The following is a 19,555-nucleotide window of genomic DNA, read 5'->3' as shown; positions in this document are numbered from 1 at the left end:
CTGGCAGTAATGGAGAATTTTAATTACTGAGGTACCTGTTGGAAAAGTAACACAGCAAAAAACAAAATTTCCAAGAAATTATTGGAATGGAAGGGGAGGGGGAGGCTTTCTGTTTCAGAAAGTAGAAGAAGCAACCCAGGAGACAGCCATTTTAGACTTGATTCTAAGCAAAAAAGGAGGAATTGATGGTGAATCTGAAGGTGAAAGGCAATTTGGCTGAAAATGATCATGAAATGATGGATATCATGGTTCTAAGGAAAGCAGCAGAATAAGCATCATTACCCTTAAGCTGGCAGTTTCTCAAAGCATAACCATAATGATTCCTATGTAAAGGAACAATAGGAGGAATAAGAAGAGACCAATGTGGCAGCATCAGGAGCTCTTTAATGATCTGAAAATCAAAAGGGAATCTTACAGACAGTAACAATGCTAAGAAGGAGTACAAAAGAATAACACATGCATATAAGAACGAAATCTGAAAAGCCAAAGTATAAAATGAGTTACACCTACGAAGGGTCATCAAATTCTATAAGAAAAAGGTTTTTGGAAATAAAAGGGAGGAAAAATGAAGGGATGTATAGGCCTCTACTTGGGGAGGAAGGAGACAGAGCTAATAACTGACATCAAGAAGGGTTCGATATCTCTTGTGCTTCACTCTTCACTAAAAAGTTAATGGTGGACAAGTACTCAACACACTTAATATTAACAATGAAGTGGAAGGAACACAAACCAAAACAGAGAAAGAGCAGGTTTAAAATATTTAGTTAAGTTAGATGCATTCAAGTTAGCAGAGCCTGATGAAATCCATCATAGGCTTGTTAAATTATCTGATGCAGTCTCGGAACTGTTAGCAATTATCTTTGAGCACTCCAAGATGAGGTCCCAAAGGACTGGAGAACAATATCTCTCTTTGAAAATGGGAACAGAAAGAATCCAGTAAACTATAAAGTTGAGAGTGTAATTTCGATAATAGGGAAGATACTGGAACAAATTATTAAACAATCTATTTGTAGCACATAGAAGTGCTATTCCCTATAGTAGTCATCATGAATTCATCAAGAGCAAATTGTGTCGGTAGTGATCCCTCAGACATGAGTAGGGAGGGAAGCCACTCTGCCTATCTACTAGCAGACTACAAATCACAGTCTTATAAGAGAGAACTCCAATCCCCTGGGTGGGGCAAAGCACAACAGTCGTTAGCTCAGACACCTGGCTGGGGCAGGCAGCTACCAACAAACACACATGGCCTTCTAACCTAGGGATAAATAGATCACCACCTCAGAATGGCAGCTGCTGGCAGGGCCGTCCATAGAGGGGCGCTGGATCTGAGGCAACCTGCCCCTCTCCCAGCTCAGTGCTCCAAGGTGCTCTGCTTCCTGCTGCTGTGGAAAAGTGGAGCGCCACTTATTGGGAGGTGGCGGAGGGGAGGGCATAGCAGAGCAGCTGCTGGATCACTCTGAATCCTTCTGCTGCGGTGAGAGGGGTGGGGTGACCCCTATTATCACCCTGCGCCAGGCCTCCCGGTAATCTTCTGCACCACCTTGGGCCCCATCCATAGGACACTTGAGGCAGCCACCGCAGGGCCTCCCAAAGTCTACAGACAGGATGGCTCTGGCTGTTGGCAGGGGGTAAGGGATGCAGGCCCTCCTGATTCCATCACATCCCAGCCCTGGGCCCTAGCAGTAGTGGAGTGTTCTGCCACTGAGTTAGAGGGGAAGCCAGCCTCAACACCCGGACTCGCACTCCAGCAGCAGAGCCAGACTAGAGTCTGGTCCCCCTGGACTACTTCCTTCACAGACTAGATGTAGGGTCCTGTGGTCCAAAGAGCCTCTGTCTCCTTAGAGTATTCAGCAGCAGGTATCTCTGGCAGCTCCTTAGGTTCCTCATCCTGCCTTCCCTGATGGCAAGGGATTAGCTCGCCCTAGGACTGGGTAGGCTTCTTGCAGCGGTGCCTCAATAGCTCCAGGGTTCTCCTTTTCTACTTCCTGCCCCCAGCTGGGGACTGGTCTCACTCGAGTGTGTGGACGTGAGTGTGTGGGGTGAGGTGGCTTGGCTTCCAATTGGGAGGGAGACCACTCCACCTCCCTACACTGTCTATATGATAGTTATAAGTAAGGTGGTTTTTTTACGGTCATGTGTTATTCCAACATCAGAAAGGAGCATGCTCCAGTGATGATAGGACTAGACTAAGGGTGTGTCTAAATTACACCCCTCTGTTGGCAAAGGGATGTAAATTAGACACATTGAAAGTGCAAATGAAGCCAGGATTTAATTATCCCATGCTTTATTTGCATAATGGAAGCCACTGGTTCTTTTCGAAACTGAGCTTTTAAAAAAAATGGCAGTTTAGATGGGGCTTTTTTCACAGAAATGCCCCATTTCTAAAGTTCCTGTACTCCTCATTTTCAAGCATTTTGGAGGACAGAATTTAGAGTTCAAATCAGCTGAGACAAATTGGAGAATAGGTCTGAAATCAACATGATGAAATTCAATCAAGATGAACCTAGGGCAATCAAGATGAACCTAGGAAGGGAAAGATCAAGTGCCCAAATGGAACATGGGGAATATGTGGCTAGCGGGTAGTACTGACGAATGGGAAATGGGGATTAGAGCGAATCACACACTGAAATCCCTTCCACAGGAGGTTTTTAAGATCAAGTCGGACAAACACCTGTCAGTGCTGGTGGAGGTTTGCTCAGTCCTTTGCAGGGGGCCGGAACTGATGGGCCCTTGGGGTCCTTCCCAGCCCTCCATTGCTTTGATTCTGTACATTCCAATGTCCCTTTTAAAATCTGTATGTGGTGGTGAACATTGAAAATCGAAAGCTCTGTTTGCACTCCGAGGCCTGAAGCCCTAGGAGCTGGCTGCTGACACCTGCCAACGAATAGGCTAAGAAGCAACCCAGAGCTGCTTTAAAACTCCAGCTGGACAGAGGCTCCATAGGGAAAGGAGTTCTCTGCTACCATCAGTGCTTGATGAATCGCTGAAGAAACAGCACAGAGCTAAGGCTGTGAGGTGAGCTAAGGTGGCTTTGGGGGAGTGGGCTGTATTGAGCCGGGGCAGTGGACTGGGCTAGGTTGGCTGATGCAGCTTTGAGGGGGCATATGGAGCGGAGCTGCAGCAGTTTTGAGATAGCAGACAGTGCAGAATCGTCACGGAGGCAGCTTGGACAAGAGTAGCAACCTAGCCGGGGGTCTCTTTGCAGGCTCCTTCCCCAGCAAATCAATTCTGCAAGGGCTCCTCCCTTAGCTGCCCAGTAGCTATTCCCTTAAAAGCTGGAGACAAACCTGCCCATCTTTTCTGGACTCTGCCAACACTGGAAAACAAGCCACAAGTAGGGAGAAGGACAATGGATGAGGATCACATGCAGTAATGTGTTAGCCATGCAGAGCCAGGAGAGGACTGATCTAAACATGATTGACAAGGCACTTGGGTGATGGCAGTCTTACATAATTCATAGTGTTGCTTAATTAATTGCTGGCTTATTAATGTTTGTTCCCTTTCTTCCCTCCCCCACCCTGGTGCCTACGTGCACAAATCAAATGGAAATAATTTTGTCTGCTGCGTTAATGGCAATTGCATGGATGGTTGGAAAATTAATTTGGATACAATCCCCTCCTTAAACACCACACCAATGTTCATTCTAATCTTGTCCATCCGTGTGCAGATTTTTTTCATCCATGTGTGAAATAAATGTTATGTACACCAAGGCACATGTGAATGTGCACCACCAGTAGAAATAAAAAACCTACCTGTCAGCATGCAGCTAATAGATGGGGTGGCATTTGAATTTCTCCTGAGTGGCTGCACAAGCACAAAGCTAACAAGGAACACTGCTCTGAACCTTCTATTTTATCTCAAGACTTTGCTGTTGCCTAAAACTAAACCCCCTGTTTCAGCTCTAGGTTTTTCTAAAAATGAGTTTAGAATGAACTCCGGGAATTGTGACATATCAACACTGGTAGACACTCTGGCTTCAGCCTGGCAGAGTTAGTTACCTCATGCCACACTTTTAATTAAACAATAAACCAGGATAAATAGTTTTCTGCTTTGCCTCCTCAGAGGAGCTATTCTATGTCCCTACCTCTCCTTAAAAGTCACTTTTGTCTTTTAATGTTCCTCAGAGTTCAATTAAATGATAGTCCTCAGTAAGGTGGGTTTTTTAAGGCCACATGTAATTCCGGTATCAGAAAGGAGCATGATCTTGTGGTGATAGGACTAGCCTAAGATGGAGGGAAATAGACTTCTGGGATGAAGGCTGGCACAACTGATCAAACGAACTCAGAACTAGGAATTGAGGGAAAATGGTTGGGAAATGCTCGTGTAATCTCTACATCTGATTCTCACATTGAGTAGGAGGGGAGAAATCAAATAAGAGGATAGAGCTATGGAGAAAGGAACAACAAAGGTAAGGATGTTAACTGTGAAGGCGTGTTATAGCCAATATATACAAAGAAACAGACTTGTGTAACTGAGTAGGAGTATCCCATTTGCTAAGGAGGCATAAAAGAACATTTCCTGGAACACTCTAATGAGGTTCTATTTGCCTACAATGTTTCTAAAATAAGGTGGATTACTCAGTGTTCACCTGGGGAAGTACAGAATTGTTCAACCAGTTGAATTCCTTCCTAAAAGTGAGCTTTGTGTTTGCATGACTATCTAACTAACTTTACAAGTTACTTGGAATTCTTTTCCTGTCTTCCATTCAGTTACCTTTTTGAAATCAGGAATTTATCTACCATCTGCTGAGGACTGAAGAGAAAGATATTAGCAATTTGTCCCTGAATTCTCCCTGTTTTCATTTTGAATCCCATTCTTCAATTGTTAAAAACACTCTCAACAAGTTAATTGAATTGCATTCTTCAAAAGTACATCATTACTTGAAAGCTGAACCAAGGTGGAACAAATAATGGAGGCAACAGCAGAATTGTACTGATCGACCTTCTTGGCTGTGGTCAGTTGTTGTCCTAACCAGCCCACACAACCACTATATAGAGAATCCATACGTGGCTCCTTGCTGGGCCCTGTCTTTAAGCAAAGGAAACAGGATCAGTTCAAACCTTCTTTCTCCAAATTCTCTCTCAGGACTGCTTTCCCTAGACACACCTAGACCCTCATCTCTTATTTTTGGGTGGGACGACGAGTCATTGGCTTATGAAGTCAGCAGGGCCCACTTTAACCCTTTTCCAGGATCATAATAGGATGAGATATTTCAGGCCAATGACAGCCTTTTCCAAGGATCTTCAAGGACTAAGCCATATTGCAAGCACTGTGGTCATATAGAGCATGTCTAGACTGCATCCCACTGTCGGCAGAGGGATGCAGATTAGGTAGGTCGACATTGCAAATGAAGTGGGGATTTAAATATCCTGTGCCTAATTTGCATAAAAATGGCCACCATTTTTGCCGACATCACTTTGTTGGCAAAAAGCGGTAGTCTAGAGGGGGATCTGTCAAGAAAGAAAGCCTTTTTCGACAGATCTCTTATGCCTCCTGCAAGGAGGTTTACAGGATCTGTCGAAAAAGGCTTTCTTTCTCGACAGATCCCCCCCTAGACTGCTGCTTTTTGCCTACAAAGTGCTGAGTTGGCAAAAACAGCGGCCATTTTTGTGCAAATTAGGCACGGGATATTTAAATCCTCGCTTCATTTGCAATGACGACCTGCCTAATCTGCATCTCTCTGCCGACAGAGGGATGCAGTCTAGACATACCCATAGTTACTAAGAGATCAAACTCTAGCCATGGTTATGCTCAGCCATTCCTTCAGTGGAAGCTGCATGTGATCTAAAAGCAGAAATTATTCCTTGTACAGGGAAGAGACTAACATTATTAGTTTTTGTTCTACACATTCACTCACTTCTTCATTTCACCTATTGTGATTTTTTTGTCTGGACTATGAGGGAGAACTAGAGCTGGGGGAAAAAACCTTTCTAACCCCAACTTTTCTTTTGCCCCCAAAAGCAGATATGAGTTGACTGAAACATTTCCCAAACAGCTGTTGAATGCCGAATTATTTTGGTAAAAATCGGAAATAAATCAAAATGTGCTATTTTGACATTTTCAGAACTAATTTTTTTATTCGGAATTACTTTATTTTGAAATTTACTTCCATTTTATTTATAAATACAATATTTTGAAAGCTAAAGAAAATGTGTATGACCAGAATCTTCCTCTTCCCTACCCACAAAAAATCAGTTATTGACACAGCACATTACCCTACATATTTCAAAGCAAGATTTGTGCAACTAGAGAACCACACGTTCCTTTGAAGCTTATTTAGAGAAGTTCAAGTGCATCCTGTATATCACCTTTCCAAAATGTTGGGCTTACCTCCTGTGCCAGAGGCCAATTTTCAGTACAACCCTAATTGCTTAGTAAACTAGTAAAAGGTATCCACAAGATTAGCTCACCTGATATACAGGTGACCATCAGTGTTTTGGTGTTCATCAGGATGAACCCAACACACTCAAATCTGCATCAGAATTTGCATTTAAAAAACAAGGAAAACACCATTCTCCCATAATGCACAAATAGCATGCAGTGGTAGCTACTCTGAAGAAGTATGCTAAGAGTAGCTACCACTGGGCAGCCCGACCATGTATCAACAATGCAAAAGGCAATGCAGCTAAATTGATATCCATGACTATTAGCATCTCCCTGGTTATTTGTTGACAAAAGCCTTTGCAAGATTCACATCTTCAGTATTTCCATTTATATGGCCTGAGAAATAGAAATTCTCTACAAGTCGATGGCCAGGAGTATGCCAGCAACAAAAGTTATGATTGGAAATGGATATTATCTTCAGAAAGAGAAAATGAGAGTAAGCATGGATCAGATTTAAACTCCTGGTTCTTGTGGGTTAGGGCAATAAACAAACTGGACACTTAACACCTGGCATACATCCAGCTTTTGTACAGTGGTCACTGTGTCCATTAGTCTCGTGAGAATTTGTCTTATGAAATTTGTGTTTTTTCAATTGTGGTTTTTAATATTAAATGTTAGTCTGTAAACTTTAATTACATTTTAGGTTTTTCATAACTTAAGTCCAGAGTCCATATGTAGCATATTACCCTTTCTCTTCAGGAATACCCATAAGCACCTGTATAGTCTATATGAATGAATTACATTTGTACTAAAAGGGTTTATACCGATTTAATCACACTGATTGCATTTTGTGAATATACAGGCCCTAAAACTTTGCTTTTGTCTTCCCACGTCTATTCTCTCCCTTTACAATAAACATACCACTTTCTTGAAAGTGGGAACCTGAAAATGGAGCAAATTAAATCAATATTTGCATCAGAATAGGGCCTGTCTCATTATACATCCCCCAATACAGATTGAACCTCGCTAGTCCAGCACAGGAGCCAAACCAGAGAATGTGGTGAACCACAAAAGATCAGTACTGTCCAGCAGCATTACCAACACTTACACTGATTACTAGGCTCTTAGAAGATATGTACAGGCAGTCCCCGGGTTACATGGATCCGACTTACATCAGATCCCTACTTACAAACGGGGTGAGGCAACCCCACAATAGCTGCTTCCCCCCAGCAGACCAGGGAGACGCGAAGCTAGCGCCCCTCCCCAATAGACCAGGGAGACGCGGAGCGGCTTTTCTCAGCAGACACTTCAGCTTGAGAATAAAGGAGTGAGGGAAGTGAGGTGTGGGAGAATAAAACTGAGCTCTGGAGAAATGTTTGGCTAGAGTTTCCCCTACAATATGTACCAGTTCCGACTTACATACAAATTCAACTTAAGAACAAACCTACAGTCCCTATCTTGTACGTAACCCGGGGACTGCCTGTATGGGGTAAAATAGTGCTAAATAACAGCACAGAACACTGAGAGCGAGGACTGGTGTCTGTAAACAAGCTTTATGTAACCACCCGAAACTTGGCTACACCCTTGATAAGTTGACATCTTGCTAACTAAAATCATGTCAGACCACAGATCTTGCCAGACTAGAGAGTGCTCAATTAGAGTGTTTCAACCTGAACTTAGTAGTTCAGGAGTACAGTATATTGTATATTATAGCTTCAAAGTGACTTTTGACCAAATCTTTACAAGAAAATTGGAAAACTGAATAAGTACCATAAGCCTCCCGGTTCTCAAATAAAACTACAATATAAGCAGGTTGTGGGCAAATATGCAAGTTTTTTGGATACAGCTTATTTATTCCTCTATCGGCATTACATGTCATCTTTGTTTTATATTTATGGGCATTTAGGATTTTTTTTTCATCTTCATTGTTCCTCCTTCTGTAGCTCATCAACCTAGTAAATTCTAATTTGTTAAGCACAAATCCCTGAGTTTTGTTCTAGAGGTCATGCACATGGTTAGATAGAGCCAAATTTTATTTGGTTGCATTCTGCAGTTAACCAATTCCCTTGTCAGGAGCAGAACTGAATAGCTCACTTTGCTGGCTCTTCACTCATTTCTAAACATAATTTTGTTCCTAATATGTAACTACTAAAAACAGCTGTAGCCTTCACAACTTCGATATTCATGAAAATCAGCTTTTTAAATTTTTAAACCATTTTAGAAAAGCACTGCATACAGCTCAGAGGAACAGTGGCACTCAGAATCAGTTTCTTTGCCACACTAAATACGTTTGACTTGCTGAAGTGAGGGGGGAAAAAATCAATACTATTTTTGAAATACCTAAGGTTATGTTGAAGATCCAACCTGTGAAATAATCTCACAAACACTTTAGCATTGTCACTGAATAATCTAATCTAATTGAATATCTCAATGAAGTGGACATACAGGCCTTGAGAGTAGAGGCTGATATTTCTCATTTTTTCTTGCTCCTTGTATTTCTCTCTCACACACACACACACACACACACACACACACACACACACACACCCCCACTACCTTTTAGTAGAGCCTTTTCTGTCTCTTCCTAGGTGTAACTAATTTTATGCCTTGACTTTTCAGATTTTGTTCCTATATGCATGTGTTAGTCTTTTGTACATCATTTTTGTGGCATTCTTTTTTTATTTTCAGGTCATTAAAGTGCTCCTAATGCAGCTGTATTAGTCTCTTTTGATTCCTCGTCTTTCTTTTGCATCAGGATAATTTGCACATATGCATTTGACATTGTCTCCTAGAGAAATTGATAATTTTCCTCAACGCCTTTATCCCTTCAGATTGTCTTCCTGTGAGAACTTACTGTCCAGAATCGTGAGTTTGTTAGCATCTGCCTTTTATATTTTAGGATAGTGTCCATATTTTGCTGCTTTAACTCCTTCCCTTTCTTAGAATTATTAAATTTATAATTTCAGAGTGGTATCCATGTTAGTCTGTAAGGCTACATCTAGACTGCATTCCTCTCTCGAAAGAAGAATGCGAATGAAGGCCATAAAAAATGCAAATGAGGCATGAATTTACAAATCTTGCACTTCATTTGTTTCTGACAGTTATCTGTTTTAGAAATGCTGCCTCTACCTCCTCTGCCTGGTTTGGTGCGGGCCCTTACCATAACATCAGCCGTCCTTGTCTCCCTTTTATCTTTACCAAAGACTTTCAGCTGGCCTGCCTCTCACCTCTTCTGGGCCTCAAAATGAGTGTATATATTCTTGCAAGATAATGTAACCCCCTCTCCCTTTATTCCCTGCCTGTCTTTCCTAAGACATCCTTCTCTATTCCAACATTCTACTCTCAGGTTTTATCCCACTGAGTCTCTGTGAAGATAATTAGGTCATAATTTAGCTTTGGTACCAGTACTCATAGCTGTTCCTGTTCATACCCCATACTCCTTGTGTTTGTATACGTTATCTAAGGTACTGAACAGATTCCCCTCTCTCCCCGCCCCACTATTTCCCTGTTATTGCTCTGATGGCCCTGTTGTCTCCTCACAAGGATGAGGAATCAGGGTGCAGAGATGCCCATGGTCAGATGGACCCCATCTTTTCTCAGTGCTGCTCCTTCCCATGGTTGAGGAAGCCAAAACCCTTCTGTCAACACCATCTGTGGAGCTGGGCATTTGTCTCCCTGATGCACATAATCCTGCCTGGAGTTTGGGGTGACACAGGAGACATCTGCCCTGGGGCCCAGTATTTCAAAAGGGCTCAGTACTCCTGGCTGCCACTTCTGCTAATGTGGGACAGGCTAGAGCCCTGGGCCCTTTAAATCGCCACCAGAGCCTCACCTGGCACACTCCAAAGGCCCAGGCGGCATGCTCCAGACTACACCGAAGGCTGTGGGGAAAGTGTGTGGGGCATGGTCTGGGCAGCACTGGGGGCTGGCTGCCCCGGAACTGCCCCTTCCCTGTGAGACTCTACCCCTTCTAGGAGCAAGAAGCCAGCCCCCCCCTACCCCTCTTGTCCAAAGGTCTTACAAGTCTGTCCACTCCTTCATTCTCATTCCCAAAGCCCTGTCATCATTGCTGAACTGCTCAGGGTCATAGCTGGCAGTATCATTACACCCACATTGACGAGACAGAGGAACCCAAATTGTTTGACTCGATCACAGAAACTAACAAAGTGACAGACGGTGACCGTAATTGCTATAGGGTTACTTTTCAAGGCCATCAACTGAGGACTGTGGCCAATGAATAAAGAAAGAGTTCGAGCCCTGCTCTTCAAGCATTTAGTGAGCCCTATGCTTCAAGCACGGCATTGGGAAAGGAGAAAGGTCACTAATTACTTGATAGCACCAGCCAGCCACCATCAGCTGCTCCTCACCATTACATGCCAGTACCACTGCATCACTGAAAAGGATGAACAGTGGATGGGCTGAGAAAATGGCACTTTCCCTCTGAAAGCAACAGACTATCTATGGAATTTTTAAGTGGAAGTTTATACTAATCCGCCCAGCATTTAACATTGTCTGCTGTATTCTCAGTGACCCCACTGGAAGGCAGATAATGAGCATCCACATCAAGAGAAGACAACAATGGGTAGAGGAATAAGAAGCGCTATTCATTGTGCATAAAAAGCCCCAAGGTTTGGTTCCTCTGATCTACTTCTTGTGGATCCACTGGGCCTAGCTTGTGTGTTCTTGGCACCTTTCCCATACAGCTGCTCAAGAACTGTGCAATTTTCCAGGCTGTTCTTCCAGTTCCATGTTTTTATGTGGCAAGAGGCTCACTGTTTCATTTCACAACTGGACTTATCAACGGTTAGCTTTTTTTCCCCTCAACATCAGTGTTGCCTCACCTGGCAATACTGCCTTCCGTCATCCTCAACTCTGATTCACTAGGCAGACTCACCCTCTCTGGAACAGATAAATAGCAAAGAGGCTGAACTTCACAACTTCATCTCGGGCAGAGAACTGTGGTGAAACAGCTGCAACATGTTCCCGCTCAAACTGATCATTTTTGTTGCCTTGGTTTCCATTGGTAAGTTACGATCACTATTTCATGCCTTGTCTTGATGCTTTCTTCTCAAACATGCTTTTTTTTTAGCAGAAAGTGGAATGAACAACGGTAAAATACTCTAGCATCAAAATCCAACCTGATGTGTTTAGCTTTTGAAGGATTAATGTAGCATACAATATTTTTATGAAGTATTAACTGACTGTAGATAAAAACATCCCTGTGCATGATTTTATCAACTATTTGGCATGACTACTGTAACACAAGGGGTGGTTTAAAGAAATGCCATAAGAAGTGCAAAGTTAAGATCATTTTAAATGTTTCTAAATGGGTCTAAATATTAGAATATGTGCAACTGACCAAGGTACTAACCATGCTTGGTTTCTAAAGGAACTTGCCATTTTCTGTGTCTTTGTATTACAATTGGTACTGTATTGGAACAAGTCACATTGAGCATTTAACCTTGAGGGTCTTGAGAGATATGACTCATTCTGTCCTTGCTCACACCAGTGTCATTTCAAGTATTACAATCCTGAGATCAGAGGCTCAGATTCTCTGGCCTGGTCTGCACTGAGCTTTTTTCTTCTGAAGCATGGCTTTCAAACTCCCAGCCTACAGGCCAATCTGTCCAGAGCAATTGTGCAATCCGTCCTGGGACTCCCACCGAGCCAGGATGGGGAGAGGAGGTTGTCCCTTACCAGCCTCCAAGTCCCGCCTCTTCCTGCCCTCACCACGCCCTCCCCTCTATCCATGACACCCTGTCCCCTGAGCATGTGTTTTTGGGATCACCAAGGGAGCACAGTGGAGTGAGTTTTCCCACAGCTCATGCCACCATGGAGAGTGTAAGGGAGGAGATGTGCAACCACTCCAGGCATCACCAATGATCCAGAGCTGCATGCTTGGGGATGGCCATGTGGGGAGAGGGCACAATGATAACAGAAAGGAGGCAGGGTTTGGGAGTTGGTAACTGACAGATCCCCTGCCCTCCAGCCTGCCGGGAGCCTTGGCCAGATTGTGCAGTGCCTCTGACCAGGCCTGGCAGGTGGGCCGGGAGTTTGAGACCTCTGTTCTTAATAATTTCTAGAGCTGATTTTATTGGGGCAGCTCAATCATTAGTAAACTCGGTGGGAATGACAGTCTAGACCAAACCACAGCCGCTATCAGCATTTTAACCATCTTATCCTCTGGATGCACCATGAGCGAGTGAGATTACAGGCTGGAAGAGGCAACCAGTGCAGGTCAACACTCTCTGGTATGCTGTTTCTACCACTAATGGAAATAACCATGGGAAATACAAGAAAAGTTGAGTACAGCTAGACTGTTGTCTTAACTGAGGCTGGAAAAAAAACCCAGAGCTGAAGAAGGTTTTGTGGGTTTCTCCTAAGGGTTGTGTTTCCAATGAAACAAAATTCTTTCTCTAGCCAGAAAAAACATGCATTTCAAGTTGTATACTGCTTTGATATCCAAACCCTATTAACATCTAAAACCACCTCTGTTTATATTGGATGTAGATTTCTGTGTGAAATTCAGTCTGAAGAAGGTTGCCCTTCCTCCCCCAAAATTTACAAAATAAACATGGGGAAAAAATCTTTGCTGGAGGTCAGAGTTATACTTGGATACACTCTTACAAGTTAAGCACTTACGGATTGCACTCTGTCCACCAGTCATCCTATCTGCCACCAGAGTTAAACTTTCTGAGGCTGCTGCTACCATTTAGAGCTATACCCAGTCTCTGAATGGATAGTTTTGGAATATGGTGATGACTACACCTGACACCACCTAGTGCACAGGCTCACGAGACAAAGTCTTGTGTAAGGATAATCCTGTTGAAGAATCCAACCAGGGAAAATAAGAACAAAGTACTGAGGAATGTATCTGTTACACGCCATAATTTTCTAAGTCAGGGGTTCTGGGTTTGAGAGCTAGCTATGGCCTGTATAGTAGCAATGGAAAATTACAAATTGATAGAAGTATCTACTAATGCATTTCGAGCTTCTATAGAGTAAGAGATTTTTAGGAATGGAGCCTTCTATTCCTACACATCTATCAAATTCCCACTGCACTCTGATAATTTTACCCCCATCAACATACAAAAACAATTCAGAGGGCAATAGGTTCACTTTTCCTCAATGTACCCCAGTAAATTACTTTCCTTTGTAGCATGGCATGGAACCTGATCTAGAACCTACTGAAGTCCATGAAGAGTTTTCCAACGGGGGCGGGTTGTAGAGAAGTAGGGACTTTGAGCTGCTCGCTTCTGTCCTAGCATTAATAGAACTCTTTAAAACTGCTAAACCCCAGCTCTGCAGGTCAACTGTGTTGAGAATCAGGGCTAGGAAAGCTGGAAAAGTGGAAAGGCTATTTATATTTGCCCTCAGGCTGCCCATAGGCAGCTTCTCAACTTCTTTTACAGTAAAGAATATTCTTTTGTTTTCTATCCTACCCATGAACTAAGCAGGACTGAAGGAAAGTCAATATCTACTACAGTGGTGTGCAACCTGTGGCTGTCTTCCCTGGGGGGGTCACAGTGCCAGGCCAGCTGCTATTTTGTTTTCCTGGCTTGATGCTCGACACACATGAGTCAAGGGAGGAGTGGACCAGTGCTTAAAATTAAAGAGACCACACTTTTTTTTTTTTTGCTTATCAAAAATTTTCCTGGCCCTGGGGGGTTGCGAATAAAAAAAGGTTGAGCACCACTGATCTACAACATCCTATGACCCCTTGTGTGCACTCTTCCACTGGAGAGTGAAATAATAACTTCAAATCCTTAACTATGATCAAGAAAGATGCAGTGGTAGTAGAGGGTAGTGTCTGATCCTTAGCCTCCGTTATTGTACAGTACTTGTATTAAGAAGCACCTATATGCCCTAGTCATGGGTCAGGTGCTGTATAACACAATCAGTCCTTTTAGAGTTCTATCAGGAAAACCTGTGAGTAGGATCATTTACTCTTCTGCCCATCCCTCAAAATCAAACCCTTCTCCTCTGAACAGAGTACTCTGCTTAAAATAATGAAGAAACCATGCCGTTCTGATTCCATTAAAAGCAAAGAAATGTAGAGCCATTAGTTTTGGGGACTTATTTAAGCAACATGTATTGGAAAGTGACACATTGTAAAATAGACAGCTAATGAAATTCTAGTGTCTTTCCATTTTGATTCCATTAGTTGCACGAATATATGTCATACACACAGTCACGTCTGTCCTTTTTGAGGCTAGAAAATTTGCTTTACTTGTATGTATTCCATTTCTTTTCAAGTTGCTGCAGGACCCTGGGCACAAATATGTGCTGGGAATCCCAAGAACGCAATAAGAGGTTGTGACAGATGGGGCTGTGGACGTTATAATGCTCCAAGGTTGTATACTTAAGACTATTATTTTGGGCAGGGGTGTTTTCTTTCTTCATTGTTGTTGCTAAAATAATGAACTCTTCACTCAGAGCAAAACATGCAGAGTTAAACACTCAGGACTTCTCTGGTGTGTCTGACACCTCCGCAAAGCAGTTTGTTAAACAAGAACTGTGGCTACGTCCTTCCAGCATGCATTAGTCCCTCATGTGGAGGAGAGATGCTGAGAATGGGAGAGACTTGTTTCCAGGCCCCTTTCAGGCTGAGGCCCCTTGCTACTGAGGTTGTCAAGAAAGTTCCTTAAGTACTTTAGTGAACTCAGACAACTTACACGATTTCATGTTCAGCTCTCTCAGGCTCTAGACACAGGCAGGACACAGCTAGCTAAGTAATAATATTGAAAAAGTCCCTAGATCATGGGTCAGATGCTATAAGCCAGCATAGCTTCGGGTGATCAGATGTCCTGATATGAGAAGCTTTGTCTTATACACAAAACGAACCTCCCCCACCCCTCATAGAAAGGGCTCCTATTTTTCACACTTGCTATCTGGTCACCCTAGCACAGATCCGCTGAAATCTGGCATTCCGTTGGGTTACATCAATGGGCGGTTGTGTTCTTTTGACCCTAATAAGTGACAGTCTGCAATAATCAGAGACAGGCTTCCTACTGGGGCCAGAGCCACATTCTCCTTTGAACTGCCACCAAAGCAGCACTCGATGCATCTCTGATGGGGTGGGGAGGAAGAGGGTTAGATGCCATGGTCTTGGTCCCTTCTGGGGGCACAGAGCCACCCCTCTCCCCACCACCTTGCCCTGGGGCCTGCGATGGCTGTCAGTCCTACAGCTCAGATATATGAGGAGCAGAGTTGGTCAAACCATTTTTATCCAATTTTAGGTATTTAATAAAAGAAAGTCCCCCCCTTCTGTCTTCTTGACACAATTTCCCTTGGGGGGGGGGGGGATTTTTTCTGGGTTTTCATTGAAAAAGCAAAAATCTCAAATTTTGAACTTTTAATTCAAAATTTTGAACTTTTAATTCAAAAATGTTTCGTTCCCAGCACTGGAAAACATCCCAGCTTCTAAGATTGCTGTGGAGAGGAAGGTTGTGTTATTTTCTTTTTGTTTGTTTGAAATCCTTCTCGATAGTCCAGAAAGAGTTAAAAGATTTCAAAGTGAAAACGAAACCTATTTTTGACCAGCTCTGATTAATAGTGGGAGAGAGATGTACAGTTATTGTAGCTGGACTGAAACCTCAAGCCTTTCTACCTCCATTGCAGAACTATAACTTTGAAACCCACTAGGCTAACAATGGTAGCTAGAGCCCCGTTGTTGCTTTAATTATCTACATGGCGTACCTAGCATCACGCGGTAAGGCTAATGAATGTATTAATCAGCATTGTCTCATTACTTGAACATTTACAGACCACCCAGACTACACAAAGGAGTGGATGTAAAGTGTACTGATGGATCAGAAGTGTATGCACCTTTCAGTGGTGTGATTAAGCAAGCTACCCCCTACCCTCGTGGAAAGAATACTGCCATTAATAACGGCCTCAAGATTGAGGGATCAGGTAATTGAGCTCCCATAGATAAATCTTTGAGAATCTTTAAATGTAAGTCACTAGCAGATTTAGCTCCGGTCTTAACATTGCTAGGTTTTGTGTTTTGGAAAATAAAATGAAAATGTGAATATTTCATGTAAATCATTGCTCTGAGGTGGGGTTGGGGATGAGGGGTTCAGTACGCTGGCTGTCCCAGGAGAAAGAGGACAACCCCAACCCAATCTCACCACAGCAGCTTGGGGACAGATGAGAAGCATCTCTCCATGGCCATGGCAGCTCCAGTGGGCACATCTGGGGAAGGGGTACATGTTCCCTGATTGGGGTAGGTCCAGGTTCATCTGCCCCTTGTGCCTCCCAGCCAGAGTGAGGAATGCAGCGGACTGTGCATTTTCCCTTCACTCCTGATGAAGGGGAACAGCAGTAATGTTCCCATATGAATCGGGATATGGGAGAGGGGACCTTCATCCCCCCCACCCCTTCTAAAGGGCATCTGGGTGATGGGAGGCTCAGGATTGGGATACTCTGAGGTGGGGGGAGGTGTTTCCCCAGCCATACCCTTTCACCTGCCCGGTGATTTTGTCACATCCGTATGGTTTTACAGAAGCAATCCAATTCCAGGCACCTCCCATTGTCCTGGCACAACCAAATCCTTACCTTGCTTTATAAGTTATGATAAGAAGAAGCTGTACAGTACACTGAATTTGGTGGTCCTAGCTCTTACCGTTTCGGGGGACTTCTTGAACAGACAGACTCGCTCTCTCACATATATAGTAGGTTAAGTGAATTTACATTCTATTGCTAACTGGCTGGAGAACTATGGAAGAAGCACACTGTAAATATATGTAAAGTTAAATGGTATAGAATAGGTCAATGTCCATGTTTCACTCAGAACAGATAAGTTCCTGCATTCATATCAAAGTACAACTCTTTCACTCTGAAAAACATAACAGGCCAAATTCTCCTTCGACAGGACCAGTAACACTCTTCTTTTCCCCTACATCCCTCCACCCACTTTGATAATAGGAGAAAAATGAGGATCTAAAGTGAGAAAAACAAAGATGAAAAAGGGTTAGGGGAGCTATAATAAAAGGGAGCTTGAAATATATGTACAGAGATGTACAGTTATTGTAACTGGACTGAAACCTCTCCATTACAGAAATATAACTTTGAAACCCACTAAGATAACAATGGTAGCTTTTGTTGCTTTCATTGTCTACAGCCCTAAGAAAAAAAATCATTTTTTTCTCTCTCCCTTTCACAATTTCATGCATACTGTTGGCTGGACTGAACTAATGCTCCTAGCACCCACAGTAGTATGAGATTAGAAGACAATCCAAAAATTGCCATATAAAAACCAGCCAAAGAGTTCAGATAACGATCTATGTTTGATGTTTCCTTTTGTCCCTCCTAAATCTTTTTATTTTTCCTCTCCTCCCTTCTAGGTTACTGTGCTCTTATGTTCTACTTCAAGCCTGATAAATACAACGGTCGAGTCACCAAAGGGCAAAGAATTGGACGAATGCTGCGAATGCAAAGTGTATATCCTGGTATGACATCTCATGTTCATGTCCAGCTTTGCAACCTCTCCGATCCCACTCGCAATTTATAAATGGAAAATGTACAAAGTCTCAAATAAAATCATATGAGCAAATAAAAGCAAATTTCTTCTCTTCCTCCAAAGACTCTGGCAGTGATTTAAAGAGTCTGGGACTTCAGTGGCTGCTACTGCGGCAGTAGCGGTGGGGAGACATGGGTCCTTTTGAATTGCCCCCCTTTCATTAACCCTCGTCCCAGGGCCATCCTTACCCATATGCAGAATACATGGCTGTGTAGGGCACCCCAAAATTTGGGGCACTCCTGGGTCTTAGTGTCCATCTACCTGCCTCTTCCTATCCCTGTTCCTTGGCTATGCTTCCTCTGGAGAGGAACTAGTTAACTTAAAAGTGAAAAAGCCTGAGACAAATTAGCAGAAGCCATTCAAATGGCAATGATGTCACTTAACAGGCATTTTCCAACCCCCCAGGTAAATGCTGTCCTAGTTTTTTACTTTACTGTGTTAGTTTACAATAGCTTAGTTTATAGCCCATTCTAAACTATTTCAGTAAGGTATTGCTGAAGATTATAAAAATCACATCTCTAAAAATCATTGTTCCCACCCCAGCTGCCATCCAGCATAGGGGTACCAGTTTAATATTACTCCCCATAAATCCTAGGGATGGTCCTGGTCCTGTCCCTTCCCCTTTCCCCTCACCAGAGGGCTTGACAGTATATAATGCACAGGAAAAGAAGAGACATTTTACACATGCAGCAAAATAGAAGGCTGTGTCTACACCGGCATGAATTTCTGGAACTGCTTAAAACGGAATACTAAAACGGAATCCGTTTTCAATTTTTCCGGAAAAGGAGCGTCTACATTTGCAGGCTGCTTTTCCGGAAAAGCCCTTTTTCCGGAAAAGTGTCTGTGGCCAATGTAGATGCGCTTTTCTGGAAAAGAGCCCCGAGTGTCATTTTCACGATCACTGCTTTTTTCCGGAAAAGACTACTGGGCTGTCTACACTGGCCCTTTTCCGGAACAGTGTTCTGGAATAAGGACTTATGCCTGAGCAGGAGCAGAATAGTTTTTCCGGAATAGCGGCTGATTTTGTACAGTAGAGCATCGTTGCTTTTCCGGAAATTCAAGGGCCAGTGTAGACAGCTCGCAGCTTATTCCGGAAAATCGGCTGATTTTCCGGAATAAGTGGCCCAGTGTAGATACAGCCAAAGTGTATGAGTCAGCCATGGTAATTATAATTAGCCATGTGTTTCACACTCAGCTTTGTATGCCCATGCTTTCTTGTCTATGACATTGTAATTTTTTCCTCAGCAATAAACTATACCAGAAATGCCAACTTGTCCTACTACAACCTTTTTTTTTAATATGAATATTCATCTTAATATTGTACCTTTGTGTCATATTTAAACTACAAAAGCAGCAAGGAGTCCTGTGGCACCTTATAGACTAACTGAAGTGTTGGAGCATGAGCTTTCGTGTGCAAAGACCCACTTCGTCAGATACATGTAGTGGACATTTCCAGAGGCAGGTATAAATATGCAGGCCAGAATCAGGCTGGAGATGACAAGGTGGGTCCAATCAGGGAGGATGAGGACCACTTCTAGTAGCTGATCTGGAGGTGTGACTAGCAAGAGAGGAGAAGCTGCTTTTGTAGTTAGCAAGCCATTCACAGTCTTTGTTTAATCCTGAGTTGATTGTGTCAAACTTGAAGATGAACTGTAGCTCAGCAGTTTCTCTTTGAAGTCTGATCCTGAAGTCTCGTTCTTTGCCCAC

General features: G+C 43.1%; 1 protein-coding gene across 1 annotated transcript; it reads left to right on the top strand.

Annotated features, from left to right (window-relative positions):
* The first annotated feature begins 11,192 nt into the window (after positions 1–11,192).
* Positions 11,193–17,904, top strand: LOC102451330 (leukocyte cell-derived chemotaxin-2-like). The gene is made up of 4 exons (XM_025181197.2): positions 11,193–11,347; positions 14,581–14,677; positions 16,091–16,239; positions 17,673–17,904. The coding sequence occupies exons 1-4, from the start codon at positions 11,302–11,304 to the stop codon at positions 17,837–17,839; spliced, it is 459 nt and encodes a 152-aa protein (XP_025036982.2). The 5' UTR covers positions 11,193–11,301; the 3' UTR covers positions 17,840–17,904.
* The last annotated feature ends 1,651 nt before the right edge of the window (positions 17,905–19,555 follow it).

Source organism: Pelodiscus sinensis, chromosome 17, assembly GCF_049634645.1.
Source record: "Pelodiscus sinensis isolate JC-2024 chromosome 17, ASM4963464v1, whole genome shotgun sequence".
In the NCBI taxonomy this organism is placed as follows: domain Eukaryota; kingdom Metazoa; phylum Chordata; order Testudines; family Trionychidae; genus Pelodiscus; species Pelodiscus sinensis.
Note: the sequence above shows the minus strand (reverse complement) of the source record. Positions and strands in the feature narration are given on the sequence as shown.